Source organism: Pinus tabuliformis, chromosome 1_2 (assembly GCF_031772625.1).
Source record: "Pinus tabuliformis cultivar Carrire ecotype Pingquan chromosome 1_2, CPIR1, whole genome shotgun sequence".
NCBI lineage: Eukaryota > Viridiplantae > Streptophyta > Pinopsida > Pinales > Pinaceae > Pinus > Pinus tabuliformis.
In genome coordinates, this window is record NC_142298.1 from 786,008,747 (window position 1) to 786,027,525 (window position 18,779).

General features: G+C 35.6%; 1 protein-coding gene and 1 pseudogene across 1 annotated transcript; one reads left to right on the top strand and one right to left on the bottom strand.

Moving 5' to 3' along the window:
• Positions 1-2,632: 2,632 nt before the first annotated feature.
• On the top strand, positions 2,633-5,150 carry LOC149208229 (G-type lectin S-receptor-like serine/threonine-protein kinase SD2-5; annotated as a pseudogene).
• A 5,352-nt stretch (positions 5,151-10,502) lies between these two features.
• LOC149208230 (uncharacterized) lies at positions 10,503-18,453 on the bottom strand. The gene is given in 4 exon segments (XM_089398274.1): positions 10,503-11,454; positions 11,508-11,632; positions 11,634-12,091; positions 18,393-18,453. Coding segments are annotated over 4 exon segments (1,596 nt in total).
• Positions 18,454-18,779: the final 326 nt, after the last annotated feature.

Consider the following 18,779-nt stretch of genomic DNA (forward strand, 5'->3'; position numbering starts at 1 on the left):
AAGACCAATCATCACATATGTATATAAGAGGCTAAAGTCATAGCTAAGGTTAACCATTTTCATCATTGTAAATTCAGAGAGGCCTTAGAAATTGAAAAAAGGCCCATTAATCTTAACAGAGACGATGGTTGGAGCATCAACAGGTGTTGGATCCCTGCCCTGATCTCTTAATATATATAACTAATATCTATATTAAATAATATAGATATTAATTTAAATAATATAGATATTAATTTAAATTAATATCTATATTATAATAATAAAATTAAATAAGGTCTACATTATAATTTTATTAAATTAAATAAAATGTATATTATATTAAATTAAATAATATCTATATTATGATTTTATTAGATAAATAATATCTATACTATAATAATAATTAATTTTATACATTTTATTTATTTATTTTATTATAGCATTTTAACCAAAAATAAAATAAAATAAATAATAATAACAATATTAATAATAATTAAAATCTTTTTTAATTAAAATTAAACAAATTAAAATAAAAAATAGAAATAAAATAATAAAAAATAGAAAATAAATAACTTAGTCAAACTAGTTGTTTTTTCTAACGGCTAGTTAGTTGCTCTCTTCATCTATTTATTTCAATGCCTAGATCTAATTCATCATCTTGTCCTGAAGATGAACCACACTTAATGGTTCGAAACCCGTAGACGAAATTGCTCCTATATAATTGCTTCTGAAAGAATTTGTTATGATTAATATGGATCACGGAAGTCTAAACTCAAAAAAAAAAAAAAAAAAAAAAACCTAACATTCATCCCATTATTTTCAAATATTATCTTTCTATCAAATTAGTTTAAAATTGAATTTTAAATTTAACTTTTCTAACTACAAAATAGATACATAATTTTTTTAAAGATTTATAAACTAATATTCTATTGGAAATTCACGGAAATGAAATCATTGAAGTTAATAAGTAAATTTAAAATGGTTTATTAAGCTATTGAATTTCTATATTTTTATGATGTTTAGTAAAATTTTGAATAATAATTATATATTATATTTATAATTTAACCTATTTGGAAATTATTTTGACAAGTTAAAAAATAATTTTAAAATAGTTTGTTTTATAAATGAACTTCTCTTTCTCTTATGTCTAGGAATTAATAATTATATATTGTACTTATATTTTAATTTTGTTAACTAGTTTATTATATGTAGAATTATTTTATTAATAGATAATTATTTATTAAATTTATATGTTTTATTAAAAATATTGTTGTATTATTTTAGAAAAATATTTGATATTGTTATTATTATTAATTAAATACAATAAAATTTATTATAATAATGGGTAGATAGTCTTTATGAGTTTATTGTTATTTAATATGAATAGTTAACTATTTATAAAGAGATAAGTTTTAAATTTTATCATATGTTTTTGAGTTTTGAATTGCTAACCAACTTCTTTATTATGTTTATGTTTTAGTAAAAATAAATTTTAATTTTATGATGTGATTTTCACTGAATTTTTTTATTTAAAATTTAATTTTATTATTTTAAAATAATAATGATTTAATGTTAATTATAATTATATTTAAAATTATTATCAATTTAATAATATATATTTTTAATATTATTTAGTTTTCATATAATTTTTCATCTTACTCCAAAATATAATATATATTTTTAATATTATTTAGTTTTCATATAATTTTTCATCTTACTCCAAAATTAAATAGTAATTATAAACATTCTTTGTTATTATATTTAAAAGAATCATCAATCTGATAATATAGCTTTCCATAGTTTTAATACAATCAATAAAAACTAAATATTATTCTAATTACAATTTAATTTTATATAAAAAATATAATTTATTAATTATTAAATTAAATTAATACAATTGAACATAATTATCTCTCTTTTTACTAAATTGATAATTATTAAGATATGCGGATATGCTTTTCAGTATTATAGTAATAACAAGAAAAATATTCTAAACTTTACCTTAGTTATTTAAATATATTACTAATTTATTATGATTTAAAAACAAAACGAAATATTAAATTAATATAAAACTAATTACAAAATCTTTGAAAATTTAATTATCGTATTTTTAATTATATTAATAAATTTTATCATTGAAACTCATTAAATTGATTCAAATGATCGAATGGTGTGAATTATAAGGGGGAAGTCACTGAATCAAATCAAACGCTGAATCTCCCAGTCATGTTTAAATTCATCAAATCAAAAGCTGAATCTCCAAGTCATGTTTAAATTCATCAAATCAAAAGCTGAATCTCAAAGTCATGTTTAAATTAAAATTATACACTTTATTTTCTACCAAATAACCATATTAAAAAGATCAGATACACCTAATATCTCAAGTACATATGACAAGTCAAGGAAGACCCAGCAGAAATGTATATACAAATTCGAAATTCAAAGACAAGTGGGCATAAAAGTCTTTCAAATAATCGTCCGCGTGGCGACGGAATCCACTTGCACAAATACTTTCGACTTTTACATACTCTGCACACACAAATGAGTCAACCACGGTGATTATTATTTGTGCCACCATTATCCCCGTGTGGATAACCTTGCATCACATTTATTGTAGTGTTATCTTTATATTTAGGGAGCTTGAAATGCACTTCTTGCTTCTGAGAAATCATTCATGGCTAATTTTCGGAGCAACGCCCTGCTCTTTCTCACCTGCTCTACTTTACTCTCTACCGTTTCTGCCGCAAACCATGAGATCAGTCTCCTCTTCTCTACAAATCCAAATCCCATAGCGGTTGTAACCAGTAATTCATCTCAATCGATCCTCGAGAGCGAAGGAGGCAAATTTGGCCTTAAATTCCGTTCACTGGATGCAAATTCTTTTCTGCTGGCGATTGTTTATCTTCACTACAACGAAACGACCGTCTGGTGTGCCAATAGGAACAGGCCAGTGTCAAGTAATGCGAATCTGCTTGTCAGCAGAGAGGGAAATTTGGTGCTGAAAAACGGAGAAAGAGATGGGTTCGTCATTTGGTCTGCAAACGTTACAGGCGCTTCGCGCATGATGCTCAGTCCCATGGGAAATCTCTTGATATACAATGGAAGCGGCGGGATTCTCTGGCAGAGTTTCGATCATCCCACTGATACAGTACTGCCGAGCCAACGTGTGAGGGCTGGCACGTTTCTGGTGTCCAGCCTTTCAGCTTCGAATACTTCGGAGAGCATTTACATGGCCGGGGTGTTGCCCGGCGGGGGCGGTTTTTTCGCCATGGCGCCGCAGTTTTTCCCCTACGGTATTCTGGAGTTCAACACGCTCAGGAAATCCGCCCGAGAGGCGTATGCTAGCTTTTACAACTCCAGCTGTTATCGCACCATTATCGCCTTCTCCGACGACGGCCTGTTGCTCGAGTACCGGCAAGATGGAAATACTACACGAGAGTGCATAAGAGAAACGGGAGGCAATCCGTATGGGTTCTCTCTTAGACTCTCCGATGGTTCCACCAAAGGATTTCGATATATCAGAATGGAGCCCGACGGGAACCTAAAGCTGTATTTGCAAACGCGGTCCAGATTGAAAGTGGAGAGCGATTTCTTCGTGGATTTCTTTAATGATATCTGCCGCCTTCCCAACTACTGCGGCCCTTACGGTATTTGTGTGAATCCTGGAGCACGGTGCACCTGCCCAGCCCCGGAGTCGTCTTATTTCTCGCAGCCGGATCGGGCGTCCTCGGGTTGCAAGCCTAAGCAGGAACTAAGATGCAATTCCAGTCATACATTAGTCGAGGTGCGAGGAATCGATTATTTTCCTAGCAGGTATTTAGATCCGCTTCAAGTAAGCCTTGATGAATGCAAGAGACTCTGTTTGTCCAACTGCTCTTGCGTAGCTGCGTTCTACTGGCAATCCTCTGGCTCCTGCTTTCATTACGAAGAGCTTCTGTCTATGAAAACGGTATCAGATCAAACGAAGTTAGGGTACATCAAGGTCATGGATGAATCACCCCAACCGGAAGGTCACGGATCTCGTTTCTGGAAGCGGCCCGGGAACATTGTCGGGGTCAGCATAAGGGGCGCTCTGTTGTTCATCCTCATTGTCTTATTAATTCTCTTTGCCCTTCTGCGAAAAAAGGGCCAGACAACAATGGCGGCGGCAGCAAAAATCGACGATGGTTTCTTGAACACGCTGTCGGTTCTGCCTCCCAGATTCACCTTCGACGAACTGAAGGAAATCACGGACAGCTTCAGTCGGAAGCTGGGAACCGGCGGGTTCGGGTCAGTGTATGAGGGAATCCTGAGAGACGGAACCATGGTTGGCGTGAAGCAATTGGAAGAGGCTTCCCAGGGTTACGACGAGTTTAGAAGGGAGATTGCCAGTCTGGGAAGCCTGAGCCATATCAACCTCGTCCGACTTCGGGGATTCTGCGCGGAAGAATCCCACCACCTGCTCGTCTACGAATACATACATGGCCAACCGCTCTTTGGATGGCTGGCTTTTCTCCACAGACGACAAAAAGCTTCTGAGTTGGGGTACCCAGATGAGCATCGCAGTGGACACAGCCCGTGGGATGGCGTTCTTACACGAAGAATGCCGCGAATGTATTGTGCATTTCGATGTGAAATCCGAGAACGTTCTCCTCGACGACAAGTTGAGGGCTAAATTATCAGACTTCGGTCTGTCGAAGCTCATCGACCGGACTGATGAGCATAGCCGAGTTCTGACACGGATGAGAGGCACGCCAGGCTACCTGGCGCCTGAATGGCTGATGGAGGCGGGAGTCAGCAGCAAGAGCGATGTTTACAGCTTGGGCATCGTGTTGCTGGAGCTCGTATCCGGGCGGCGGTGCGTGGACCTCTCGGCTCCAGCAGAAGAGTGTTATCTTCCTACCGCGACCATTCGGAGGTTTGAGGAAGCGAAATTAATGGAAATCGTGGATCCTCGTTTGGTAGATGGAGTGCCAAAAGAGGATGAAGCGAGAAAAATTGTGATGGTGGCACTTTGGTGCATACAGGAAGATCCTGCCATGAGACCAGCGGCCAGTGCTGTGAGCCGAATGCTAGAAGGCCACATACAAATTCAAGAACCACCCATGGCTTCTCTACAATCTGCTCTTTGAAGGCAACGACAGATCTGGATCACTGCGATTTCTGCCGGAAATCGGGATGCTCAGAATTAGCGGTGGCTGTCGTGATTTCTTGTCCGATTTCTCGGCTGAAGACGGTAAGTCACGTGTGTTGGTTGATGACCTGGCAAGCAGCCAGCACAAGACGGTGCCACCGTGCCATGACAATGGACTTTGACAATCTTTTGTCGTCATTCGGATTCTTTTAAATATACTAGCATTTGTACTTTATGTTGCAAAGGAAACACCATAAAGCATAGAGTGGTGAAGAATAGCATAGAGTGATGAAGAATAGGGACATGTATAAAGTGGGGAAGAATAGCATAGAGTGGGGAAGGATAGGGACATGTGAATAGACATTGTTGAAAGCAAGAGTGGATGATAATGAGTTACAATTGCAATAGTTAGTTATGCATATTCTGAAAATGGATATTTTGTAAATAATAATAGTTTGTGAAAGAATAGCAACATGTAAATGGACATTGTTCAAAGAAAGGGTGGATGATAATGATTTAGAGTTGAAAGTATTAGTTATGTGTATTTTGAATATGGATATTTTGTAAATAATAGTAGTGTGTGGAAAAATAGGAACATGTGAATGAACATTGTTGAAAGCTAGGGTGGATGATAATGAGTTATACTTGAAATGATTAGTTATGTGTATTCGAATATGGCTATTTGGTAAATAATAGTAATGTCATGTAGAGGTTATCTATTATCCATGTAGTTGTTTTTGTTTATGTGAACATGTTTTTGTACATTTTTTTTTTTTTTTTTTGTCTTCCGAGATGTGATTTTTCCATATGCTACCTATTTATGGTGTTATTAGAAAATACTATTATATTGTAATGGAAGAGGTGAAAGAAACGATACGACATTGTGAACAACATCATGGTCGTCGTTCCATATTTGAAAGTGCATGAAAAATTATTGGAGCCATCATGATAATAATAAAAATTCCAGCATGATTTTGAAAAAATTTAGCTAAATTTTTTGAAAAAGTGGATTATAGTTGTCAAGTTTTAGAATTTTGAGTGCCTTAATTTTGCATAGAAAATGATAGAAATTACAACATGATTTTGAAAAAATCCAGCGAATTTTTTTGAAAATGTCAACTACAGCGGTCAAGCTTCAGTATTTTGGGTACCCATGCATTCAGTACTTTGGGTACTCTAGCCTTAGTCCGTTGAAGGCCATCTTCTCAGCTCCGAATAAATCTCGCTACACTGATCTTCAAATTTGAACCTCTGAGAAACGACTTCGAATTTGTTGTTTTAATGTGAAGCCTGCTCCAATACCATGTAGAAATTATGTTGTATATTTACAATTGCTCATGAAGTTTTAATAAAAATCACAAGACACAAACCTACTCTACTGCTTTGAGGACATTAATTTAAAATTTATAGCAAAAATCTCAGACATAGAGATGTATTACAATTGCTTTGCACAACTAATCTCACCCTACAAGTGCACAATTTATTTCATTCTTCATTGAAGCCATCTAACCCAGACTAGGTCACATTTTTCCTCGTCTTGAGCTCATACTTCCTTGTGTTGTTCCTTGAGGAATTAAGCCCCATTATTTAGGAAATTCCTCTAATTAAATTGTGCAATTCCTTAGGCTGATAATTTGACTGCATGCAACACCTGTACACTTAAGACTAGTCTACTATTAATGTTACATTGCCTTGGAATCTCCACCTCAACTAGGTAACTCGAATTCTCTGGATGCACTAGATATTTTGGGATGATTGATCAGTTACTGGATGATCATTAAGTTTGACTGAAGTCCCACTGCTTAACTTGACCCTCCACTAATTCGTCCAACAGTTGGAACTAGTTTAACTGGAAATGAGATAAATGGCCTTGATTACTACAAATTAGCAATCACACATGCAAAATTGAACTCTAACTCCTCCAACTCGAATTTACTGAGTAAACTGGGTGACATAAGCCATGTCACACAAGTTAACATCATTCAAGTTGTTTGTTGATGTGGAAATTCAAATTTTATCAATTTGATCAAGGAAAAATCAAATTGAGAATTTCTTGTTGCAATTTTCAACACCTAATTGTTAGTACATTGAGAACAATGTTTGGTGAGGCCAATCTTTAGTGCGTAGGTAGTTGAGTAGTACAACTAAGAGCATGATTGAACCAAGCACTACTATTGAACCACACATGTATATCAAACGACTATAACCCCTAACACTCCTTTTCCCTTAGAACCAATAACTTTCTCCAGTGAGCTCACCATAGTTGTGATAAAGAGATAAAAGAGGAGCATTATTTTTCTCACATGGCTCCAAAGAAACACCCAAGAGTTACTTCACCAATTAAACTTCTAGAAAACTCAATCATGACTGATGAAGAAATAGAAGACGTGCAACATCAAGTATTCAATTTAGATATTCAAATTAAGAAAATAATTGACACTATGATAAGAAAGGTTGAATTGTCGCAAATACAAGAATCAATTAAATAGGATATGGAAAAAACGAAAACAAAAAAACAAAAAAAATGGTGGAATGATTGAAACAAAAGATGGATGAAAATAAGGAAATGGAGAAAAAGATGGAAAATTGGAACATAAGATCGTACAAGCCCTCTATGAAAGGCCCCCTGAAATTGATAATGTTTGAAGTGATTCATGAAAATAAAGGTAATATCCATGTTGTTAAAGTTTCTAAAAATAAGCAGTTGTCAAAAAGATTTAACTCTAAATAGTGGAGTTACTTATGGATTGTCTCCAAACAATATGAAATTTCTTGAGGTTGAATTAAAGAAGTTTGAAGGAACAAATATCTTTACCTAGGTGAAACAAATAAATAAATATTTTGAATTGCATAATATTATAGATGATAAACAAACGATTCACATAACAACTTTGAATTTTGAAATATAACGCTATCAATGGTCTAAATGGGTAGTTAAAAGAAAGCCTTTTTTTTATTCTTATACTTTGGGTTTATTTACAATAGACTTGGAAGCACAATATGGAAAAGTTTGGGAACAAGGCTAATTTAGTCAATTGACAAGAATCAAGTACTTAGGTGATATCGAAAATTAAAATTCAAAATTTTGAGTATTGGCCACAAGAATGGATAACAGAAGTGATGAACATTTGTTGGAAGCTTACATGGCTCGATTAAAATAACACATTAAACATGAGATTTTCCTAGAACATCATGAAAGTATATGGAAGCTATGCAATTGAATAGTCATATTCAAACCAAGAATAACGCTACAAACAACTGTCAAATTCCTCTCCCAATCTGGCCTTGACCCTGAAAAAGTGGGTGCCTTAAAAAAAAATTATGCCACTTGCTTTATATTTATATTTGGGAGGAGATCCTTGATTTGTTAAAAAGGAAATGGAGTTAAACATAGAAATTGACCTTTTAACTTATCAAAGATCAGGATTAAGACCAGATCCCCATTCTAAATTCATCCTTCATCCAAATTATTACCATCAATTGAGTCACCAGAGATTGAATTCAGACCAGATCCCCATTCTAAATTCATCCTTCATCCAAATTATTACCACCAATTGAGTCACCGGAGATCAATTTAAGAGTTGAGTTCTCTATAGGCATGATGAAAAAAGAAATGGAGTCAGAAATCGACCTTTTAACTCATCAAAAATCAGAATTAAGACCATTTCCCCACCGTAAATTCACCCTTCATCGAATTTATTACCACCAAAAATCTGAAGCTTGAACCCCTTTTTACAAAGTATATTAATAAGCAATTTCAAAGCAAGGAGCTCAGCATAACTATCAAATTCCTCTCCCAATCTGGCGTTGACCCTGAAAAAGTGGGTGTCTTAAAAAAAAATTATGCCACTTGCTTTATATTTATATTTGGGAGGAGATCCTTGGCTTGCTCCGTCAAAATCGTGAAAAGGCTGCCTCTTAGGCATTGCTTTGGGAAGAGTTATATAACTAGAAAATATAAATCTATGTTGGGATGCACACTGGAAAGGTGGGATGAATCTCCCTTCAAAAGCATCAACGTTCATTGCAAACCAAATTCCCAACTATCAAGAGTAAAGCTTTGAACTCTTTTAAATCTGGCTTCTACTGCCACTGTGTAAAACTTATTACTTTAGTTTCACCTTGCCCAGCACCTCCTACTCGTATCAGGCTATCCATTCCAGCCCACAATGGGGAAGAATATGGGCAAGATGATCTCCTATAGCTTCCTCATCCAGCTTGTATAAAGTACATCGACTTGGCCCATGTCCAATCCTCTTATATACCATGTAGTACTTACACAGAGTAGGGCCTTGTTCTATATGGTCAGCCACATGAAGATCCTTGCTTCATGCTTTTAGTGGGGACTTGATTTTCCAAAGTGGTTTCCACTGCCATTAGATTCCATCAGGCCGATCTGTTAACAAACATTGCATTGCATTGAAACTGAGTCTGGGGGTAGAGAATCACCAGACCAGCTCATCCTTGTCTCCTTGAGTCGAACATGACTCACGTTTACTCGACCTGTGTTAGACTCCCACTGCTCCCCTTCATTCCTTCCCAGCTCTGGAAGGTTTTCCCTACTCCTCTTCATTCGCCTCCAGCTCTAGAGGTTTACCTTTTTCCACTTTTGCTACCAAAAGGTAGTGTTTTATGGAGAGGCTGCCTGAGCTAGATAGAAGTAAAATTTCCCTCACAGGTTGTAGATCAGATGAAGGCATAATTTTTCTTTTAAAATCCTCTTCATTTGTCAGCAATGCTCCAAGTTCAATGTATTGGATCCACATAGTGATCAAGAATTAGAAAGAACTATCCAGCTTTGTCCATAGAACCATAAATCATGTAAATTTGAATGTACAGAACATAAATGCAAACCATACACGGGAAATATTCCATGTTAGGATGTGGTTCAGTACATGTAATGCAATTTGTCCCAAAATATATTACTAACTCACTACACAGGATTCAGTCAGATAATTTAGATGAGAAAGCAAAATTAAATTGCATCAACACAATTAAAAATCAGAATCTCATATTCTGCGTATTTGCAAACAAATATACATCAGTGAGGAACTGTTGACTGCTCTTATCTCACATTTCTTACTTTCACAATCCGGGAGCAACCTAAAAGACGGATGGATGATCTGTAAAGCTCGAAATGTTGTTCATGCACTAATCAACCCCTTCTAAGTAAGGTAAGGTTTCATGGACTAAAGAACAATGCCAATGAACGTTTCTATCTAACCACTGTATCGAATAAAGAAAAGAATCAACCAAACCTGAAGTGTAAACTGTAACAATGGGCACTACAGAAAGCTACAGAACAAGTCAATGTCTAGATGCATCTTAATACTGGACAAGTTTCCAGGGTAATTCAATTTAACCTTCCAGCCATCAACCATAGGAGTATGATTGCGTTAATGCCCTATTCTTATTTTTCCAGTCTCTGGGGAATGGGTGCATTCATCGGATAGCCGTCCCTCTTTAGATTTTCTGTTTGAGTTGCCACGTTATGTGCATCTGTTGATTCTGAATCTGGAGAAATCGTAATATGAGTTTCCGCTAAAAGAAAGTTAGACAAAGGAAATGTCGACCCTTCCAACACAAGGGGCATACCCTGTGGAGGAAGGGAGTTTTCAATGGAATAATGCATTGGACTCAAAACTGGCGACACTGAAGCTTGAGCATTCAAATTTGGTGACATGTCTGATTTGACCCAAGAGGGTGAATTCAAAGCTGGTGATCTTGGTTCATGACCCAACGGAGCCAAACTCGGTGAAGCATCTCTCAGGTCTTGTGAATCTTGGCTAAGATATTTTTTAGAATAGAGTTTATCCTCACATACCTCATACAAATTTCCAATGCGAACCTCCTGACAGAGAGAACAAACACCACAGAAAAGCCATTGCATTAGATCTGTCACATTAGGCTGCCCACAACAGTAGCCATTTCCAGGTAAGCCAAACCTCTTCCGCATCTAAATCCTCCAAAACCCACCGTACAGAAGCCCAAACACGCAAAGAATGATCCCAGTGATACCAAGACCTTCCCGAATATTCTCATTATCAATATTGACAACAGCCAAGGTGAAGATCCAATAAGGGGCCATGCACAACAAAATGAAGGTCACTATGTGCACATACATGTTCCCAAACCCCAGTCTATCCATATTCCACCCAAAAACGCAGAACCCACAAAATTTTGAAAAAAATGCAACAGAAGGATCACTCCAGCAGTCAAATAGACGTCCATGCCATTCCGGTTTAGGTTCCATTATTTTACTACCTCTTCTAAGAAGAGAGTATTTCTTCTCAAGCCGTGCGTATGTAGATTTGTTTTTCACAGAGTTATCATCTATCCTAATAACATCTGCATCTGCATCTGCATCAATGATACGTATAACCGTAGTCTCCAAATCACCTTCAGCTTCGTAATCTTCCTAAGAGGACTCAGGATAAGATAAAGACCAGCTACAATAGGGGCGCCTATTGCAACAGAAACGCACAAACCCACTCCAATAGCCGGACGTTGTGATCTCTTATAGCCCCAATTCAGACCACATTCGCGCATACTGCACGAAACAATTTATTTGCAGAAGTAGCACAACTACCATCATGTGTGCCCACTCATGAGGTTTGTAAGTCTCATTTTTACAGTAGACCTTTCTAAGATTGACAATGTCCTCTGGTTTCCATCTAATGAGAAGTAAAAGATGATAACAACGCTGTGGGTGTAGATAAAGGCACATCATGGTAAAAAGCGCATTTAGAATTTGATTATTGACCTCAAACCAGGCATCCCTCTCACTCTTTTTAGGCATGACCCTGTTAAGAAAGCCAACCAGAACCAAAAAAAGAATAGCTCCAGATACTGCCACAGCAATACCCCATATTAACAGTGCCAAATTCTTTGGATTTCGCAACCATACTTTCACTGCCTCCTTCAAAAATACCCACCTGATTTCGCCAACAAAAGGGACTTTAACGCCATCCTTGAGGCCACGAAAAGGCTTCGCCGGCGCTGGAGTTCATTGCCATAAACTCCGCTAAGAATTCAAACGGACTCTATCTGGAACTCCTCCGTAAAAAGTGCACAGATGTCAAGCGGAGAGCATTGTTCATTCGCCTAATAACGCTTTTTAAGGTTTTTTAATGTTTTAAAACATTTTTTTATTAAATTAGACGGCTGATTTTTGTTCAATCGTCTAACAAAAGATCTAATGGCTACGATTAGGACAGAAAGGCATTTGGGGGAGTCTATTTCAGAGGGAAACGCCTTACGGCGTAAAAATAGAATAACATATAAAATAGACAATAGAATAACATATTTGGTGAGGGACTTATCACATGTATGGGGACACGCATGTTAACGTTTAAATTTCTCATGTGGACTCTTGTTGTACGAAGTTTGTGTTTTCGTTTCACGTTTCTTCAATAAAGTTGAGTAAGGGTAAAGAGAACACAAATGTATTTGGATTCCTTCGCACATCCATTAGCCGGCAAAGAGAACAACAAATATAATGCAAAGCATATATGTTGAAAAATAAATTTCATCATTTTTAAATTATAGTGAGATACAATGTTATGACTCACTTTCATTTTTTTAAGTCCATATAATCTATAAATGTCATCTTCCATATATAGTCACTTAACTCTTTTTAAGTTAAAGTAAAACAATAATCTAAAACCATTTGGACGATAAAAAGAAGTGAAAAGGTTTTTTCTCAACAAACAATTTGGTTGACATGGTTTAATAATGAATCCATGCACTCTTGTGATTAAACTCTAAGGAAGCCTTCTTTTAATTACTGATAAGAGCATTCTCCACAAATATATCAAAATTAATTCAATTTAGTTAATTCTCTATGTATGGCTATACCTTGTTCTAGATCCGCAAGGTTAGCACAAGCATAGAGTATAGTAGCAAATGTGCCCCTCCAATTGCATTTGTTTGAAAATCTTGAATGACCTTTCCTCTGACTCATTTTGTGCATACGTTACAATTATAACTATCCAAGAAACATCACCTTCTTGAGGTGTTTTCTTAAACATTACACATGCAATCTCTATCATCCCACATTTTGCATATAAATCTATTAGAGCATCCATCAAAACAACATCAGCTTGAAAGCCCACAAGTGATTATCTCTCAATGGATCTCCATACCTTATGCCCGAGCTCCCAAGTTCACAATTTTCTGGATAATAGTAGAAAATATGAACTCATTAGGATGGATGTTTATTCTCTTCATTTGATAAAAGAGATCCGTGGGCTCATGAGAAATCCCATTAGCGGTGTAAGCTGCAATTACCACAATCCATGAGCACATGTCTCATTCAATTACCCAATATACCTTCCCAATTCAAAAAACCCATACTTTCATTAGATATTGTAGGTATATATTTTTTCATTAACATTTTTTGTTCCCCTTTATATATTTTCATTAACTTTGAGCTCCAATTTTTATATCTGCCAATATAAAAACCCTTTACCCCCTATTATATGCTCAATATATTATATCATTTTTTCCTCAATATATATCCCCCAATATGAGCGCACGTGGTATGTTATTTCTTCCCTAGTGAAGCCCCCATGTGTATACACACAAAGTGATATGATAGTTCTCTTTGTCAAACGGATATGTAAAAACATTAGGGGACACTTTAATGTATTTTCTACTATGATAGGATTGAATGGAAATGTTTTATTCATTTCAATAAATAAATATGTGAATGAAAGGGAAATTGACATTATGGTTGTCTTTCTACAACTCACAGGGATAAAGTATTATGTGAAAATTAATGTTATGGATGAACTTGGTACTCTTTTTTTCCAATAAATTTTAGTCGTATGCATATCCTATTAGTGGAAAAAAAAGGGTGAGTGAAAGAAAACTATTCTCACTTGTAATATGTGTTTTTGTGACAAATAGCAAGTAAAGTTTGTTTGTGCTTTTCAATGACTCTATGTTGTTATCCTTGTTAAACGAGAATTATTTAATCAATTTAGCATCATCATTCAACTATGCATGAAGAAATATTTTATTTTTCGTGGCAAATAAACATAGAGATAAATTTATTACATATTCCTGATTCCATTGAGTGCAAAAATCAACGAACATAGCCAACTCAATGCTGCCAATATAATGCACTAATTGAAATGAGGTTACTCTACCTCCTCTTAAGCATATAAAGGCTAGGCAAAGTTTGCTACACCACTTGAACCTAAAATAAGATGTCTAATAAGAAGTGATCTAGTGAAACAATAGATCTTGATAGCTATTGAAATACTTTCACTAAATTGGTTATTTAACAAAATAATGATCATCTTAAGTCATTTCAAGTATTCTCATTAAGCTAGTTCACCTTGTAGTTGAAACAAAGAGTGTTCCCTTCAAGTAATATGGCTTGGAGGTAAAATGAGGTGAAAAAATTATAGCAAAAAAAATATAAAACAAAATAAATCACCAAAACACCATAATAAATCACCACAGGCATAATTAAATTGCATAGGAAAGGGAAGAATCTTCTCATTTTGAAAGAAAACAAGAAATGTGTTTAGGAATATTGAAACAAAAATAATCACCTCTTAGAAATTTGGTATATCGCATGACTAGAATTCTCAACTACTAAAAATTAAAATTATCAACATTCTTCCAATACCATTTATTGGATATACTCTAGAAAAATAAAAAGAGCATAACTATCAACTTCCGTAGAATTAATACATAAATGAAACGTGGATGCTAGAAAAAAAAAAACATTGGGAAAATGCCTAACTAAAAAATAAGGAAAAAAAAAGAAAGAAGAAGAAAAGAAAGAAAGAAAGGAAAAGAAAGGAAAAATGTTCTAGTTGTGCAAACAATGGAAGGTGGTCAACTAAACGGGTTCAATGTTTTAGGGACCATGATGGAAATGGTAGTCATGCTTGAATTTGGTGATAATAAAAACATTGTTTTGGGCTTGTTTTGAACTTTATCATAGAGCCTCTTGGCCTTAAATGTAATTTGAAGTATATATAATATAGAATCCTATGGTTTGGGCTTTGAATCCAAGAGAAAATACAAGCATAGAGCTTTGAGAAAAGAGATAGAGGCCTACATGCATCAATAATCTGCTTGACGATGACATCCTTCTCAATCCAACATTTTCACTTGTAGAATGAGAGTAGGTGGCAAAAGGTTATTCAAGCATAGAGGTTTGAGAAAAGAGATAGAGACCTACATGCATCAACAACCTACTTGACCATGAATTCCTTCTCTATCCAACATTTTCACTTGTAGAACGTGAGTAGGTGGTAAAAGGTTGTTCAAAGTCCACAAGTTTAGTGCAAAACGTCTTCACACAAACACATTTTGTGTGTTCTCTCTGGCTCAAGGTCTTTATTACGAGAACATAAACATTTGGTGTTGGATTTTCCAATGAACCATGAATCTGCATTGTCACTAAGAGCAAGGCTCAAAAAATAAATGACAAAAATCAAAATTCAAACACTAACAATCTTGTGAGAAATTGTCTTCAAATGATGGCACAAATGATTGGTTTGCCAAAAAACAATCAACATTGGGATCAAAGTAGGATAATAATGCTTATCATGTAATGTAGATTGTAAGAATCAAATATTTCATCGTAAGATAAGATGAACACAAGCCTAATGGACCTTGCCCCTAGAGGAAGGTAGTGGTAAATTAGGTACTGCACAAAAAAAAATATTATAGTTTCAATAAGAAATTAATTCTTCAATAGCATTCTAAAAGCTTAAATGGAAAACTACTGTTAAAATTTATAAAAAAAATTCAAAAAACAAATATAAAATTTTAAAAAATAAATAATATTAAAAAATATTTGATATTAGCACATAGGACTTCGACTAGTTAAAGCACTCATTCACAAATTCAAAACCCGTAAAAAATGATATTTACCTAACCAAAATAACTAAAATAAAATAATTTGTACAAAGTATAAACACAAATTTTCTAGTAGGAAGAAGCTCTGAAAACCCTAGATAATGGTATGCTTCAACTCATCCTCCGCAACCACAGTAGTTGTCCAGGGCTCCTTGATGCTGGCAGGGAATGGACCCTTGAAGTTGAATGTTGTTGAATGCTTGCAAACATGCGTGGGAGGCCAATGGTAGCTGCTAGAGTTGTTGAAAGAAACACCACAATATATGTTTATGGGACAAGACGTGAAGGTGCATGGGATGGCCACAAGGAAACTCTTGTCTTTGAAGGTCAACACCCTTGTAGAGATCTTGGCTTTATGCAACATGCAAGCTACACTGGGCCTGATTATGAAACATTGACCCAAAATTCATAAGAGAACACTATTGGCGCTCAAGTTGAATATAGTGTTGTGCCATTATTGGATCACTTGAAGCTATGTTTATATGATTTTGTTGGAAATGTTGGAAGGCCTTCACTGGGCTAGAGGAAACCTCAACTCTTAAGGCCCTCAGTTCTGCATGGTTTTTCTATTCCTAGGAGGAGGTTACTACCCAAGATCTAGCAAATTTTACCATCTTCGTGAAACTAATATTAGGAGGTTCCCTTTGTCTACAGGTCAAAGCCACATATCTCGTCTCCACACTTGCAACTAGCATTCAGTATTGGGTGAGAACCCCATGACAATTTTCAGCCCATATATGAAGGTTGACAACTTCAGGATTAGAAAACCCTCAGTGAGTATGGCATAAATATGGAGACTACGATTTATTTAGTTTGAAGAGTAAGGGATGGGGCTAAAGACTGGGGTGTGTCCTCCTCATCCAAACTCGAGTCCTCCAAGGATGTTCATAAACCTGGATGTTCACCACCAAACCCAAAAGATCTATTAGGATTGGTTTTTGTGGTAGATCAAGTAACGTAAATGCTATCTCTTGAAGTGGACAATGTGATATGTAGATTCTTGGTTGCAGATTATGAACAACAAATGTTTATTTGTTGATTTAATGGCTTTTGGCCCTCAGCATCTTCCCTTTAGAAGTGGGTGAAATAGAATTGATATCAGAATATTGTGCTACATTTTTTCTCAAAAGGCTTCGTTGTTGTGTTCTTTGAGAATCTAGTGGACCGACAGAAGGTTTTGGATCAAGGACCTTGGTTTTGGGGTTGTTGCAGCCTCTTTTTTAAACCATGGTTCCCTTACTTTAATCCTCTTTCCATGTCAGCACTAGTAACTCCTGTCTAGGTAAGCCTCCCTAACCTTCCCATCCATTTGTCTCATCCAAATGTTTTGGAAAATGTGGGTAACTTAATAGGACGCTACATCAAAACTGGCAATGATAGGATGACTAAAGGAATTATAACATTTGTTCGCATACATGTGTTGAAGTGGACCTCACTAAAAGGTTATTGTATAAAATCCTCCCCAATTGGAGGGGTAGGGTTTATTCACAACCAGTGGATTATGAGAATACTGCTTTTCACTGCAAGACTTGTCAATAGCTTAGACATCTCCAAAATTCTTGCCACTTTTTGCAAGGGTCCAATAACAACCAGGATCCTAAGAAAACGAACCGTGGCTTGTAAGATTCGAAGGAATCAAAAGGACATAAGACTACTACAAATCACAATAAGGATACCACTTAGCAACAAAAGACACCAATGGAGAAAACAACTCCTTCAAACTCAACTTAGCCTCATGTACAACGATCGCATCCCTCTACAGAGGAAGTTCACCCCTCAATCGAACCAGGAAAAGGCCTTGCCATAATTTTGGCTCCCTCAATGAATGAGGACAAATGTACCCACAAATCATACCACTTGGATAGTGACAAGGAAACTACAAATGTGCCAAAATCTTCGACAATGGAAGTGAAACTACAAATGTGCCAAAAGCTTCGACAATGGAAGTGTCTCAAGGAAATGATATCATTGTCTCGTCTGCTCCTAACAATCCCTTGGACTAGATAGATGTATTTAAGAGAAAAGAAAAGACGGATGAACCTAGGTTGAATCTCGAAATTTAATCTTGAAAAAATTATAAATATACCATATAAATACAATATATACCTAAAGCATAATTTCTATTCAATCAAGAAAATGAAAATAACCTAACTTTTTATTTCAATTAGGTGCACACTCTAAAATATCTTGCCGTATGGCAATATATGCTTTCAGAAGTGTACATTAATGAAGGCTGAAAATGTGATTTCAAAATGGTTACTATCATCAACACAGGGCACATGAACTGATCACTCCAATAGCGTCCAATTCCCTCGTTATTTCTTATCCACATGGGAATATTTTATTGTAATAGATTAGTCCAACTTATTAATCAAAATTTTAAAGTTAAATTTTGCTTTAAAAAACCCGTTAATACCAGTTAATGTTGGGAAAAAAACCAAAATTACTCCCATCATCATTGGCATGATAAACGACATTGCACATGATTGGGTTAACGACATTGCACATGATTGGGTTAACGCGCTTGGATGGTGGCAGACTTAATAAAAAAAAAGGTAAATTTTCTCGAATCATGAATGTCTTTTCAAATGACATTGCACATGATTGGGTTAATGCGCTGGAATAATGACAGAGTCGGCGTTATAGAATGGCGTTGTCTACGGCACTGAGGCTTTATCGCAATGTAACGCTCGAGTCCAACTTGGTGGCCGCTTCATGGCCCATCGCAAAGAATAACCTTCACACTCCCAATGTAATTAAAATACACGGCATGCTTCAATTGGTTTTTGACCGGCGAAACTTG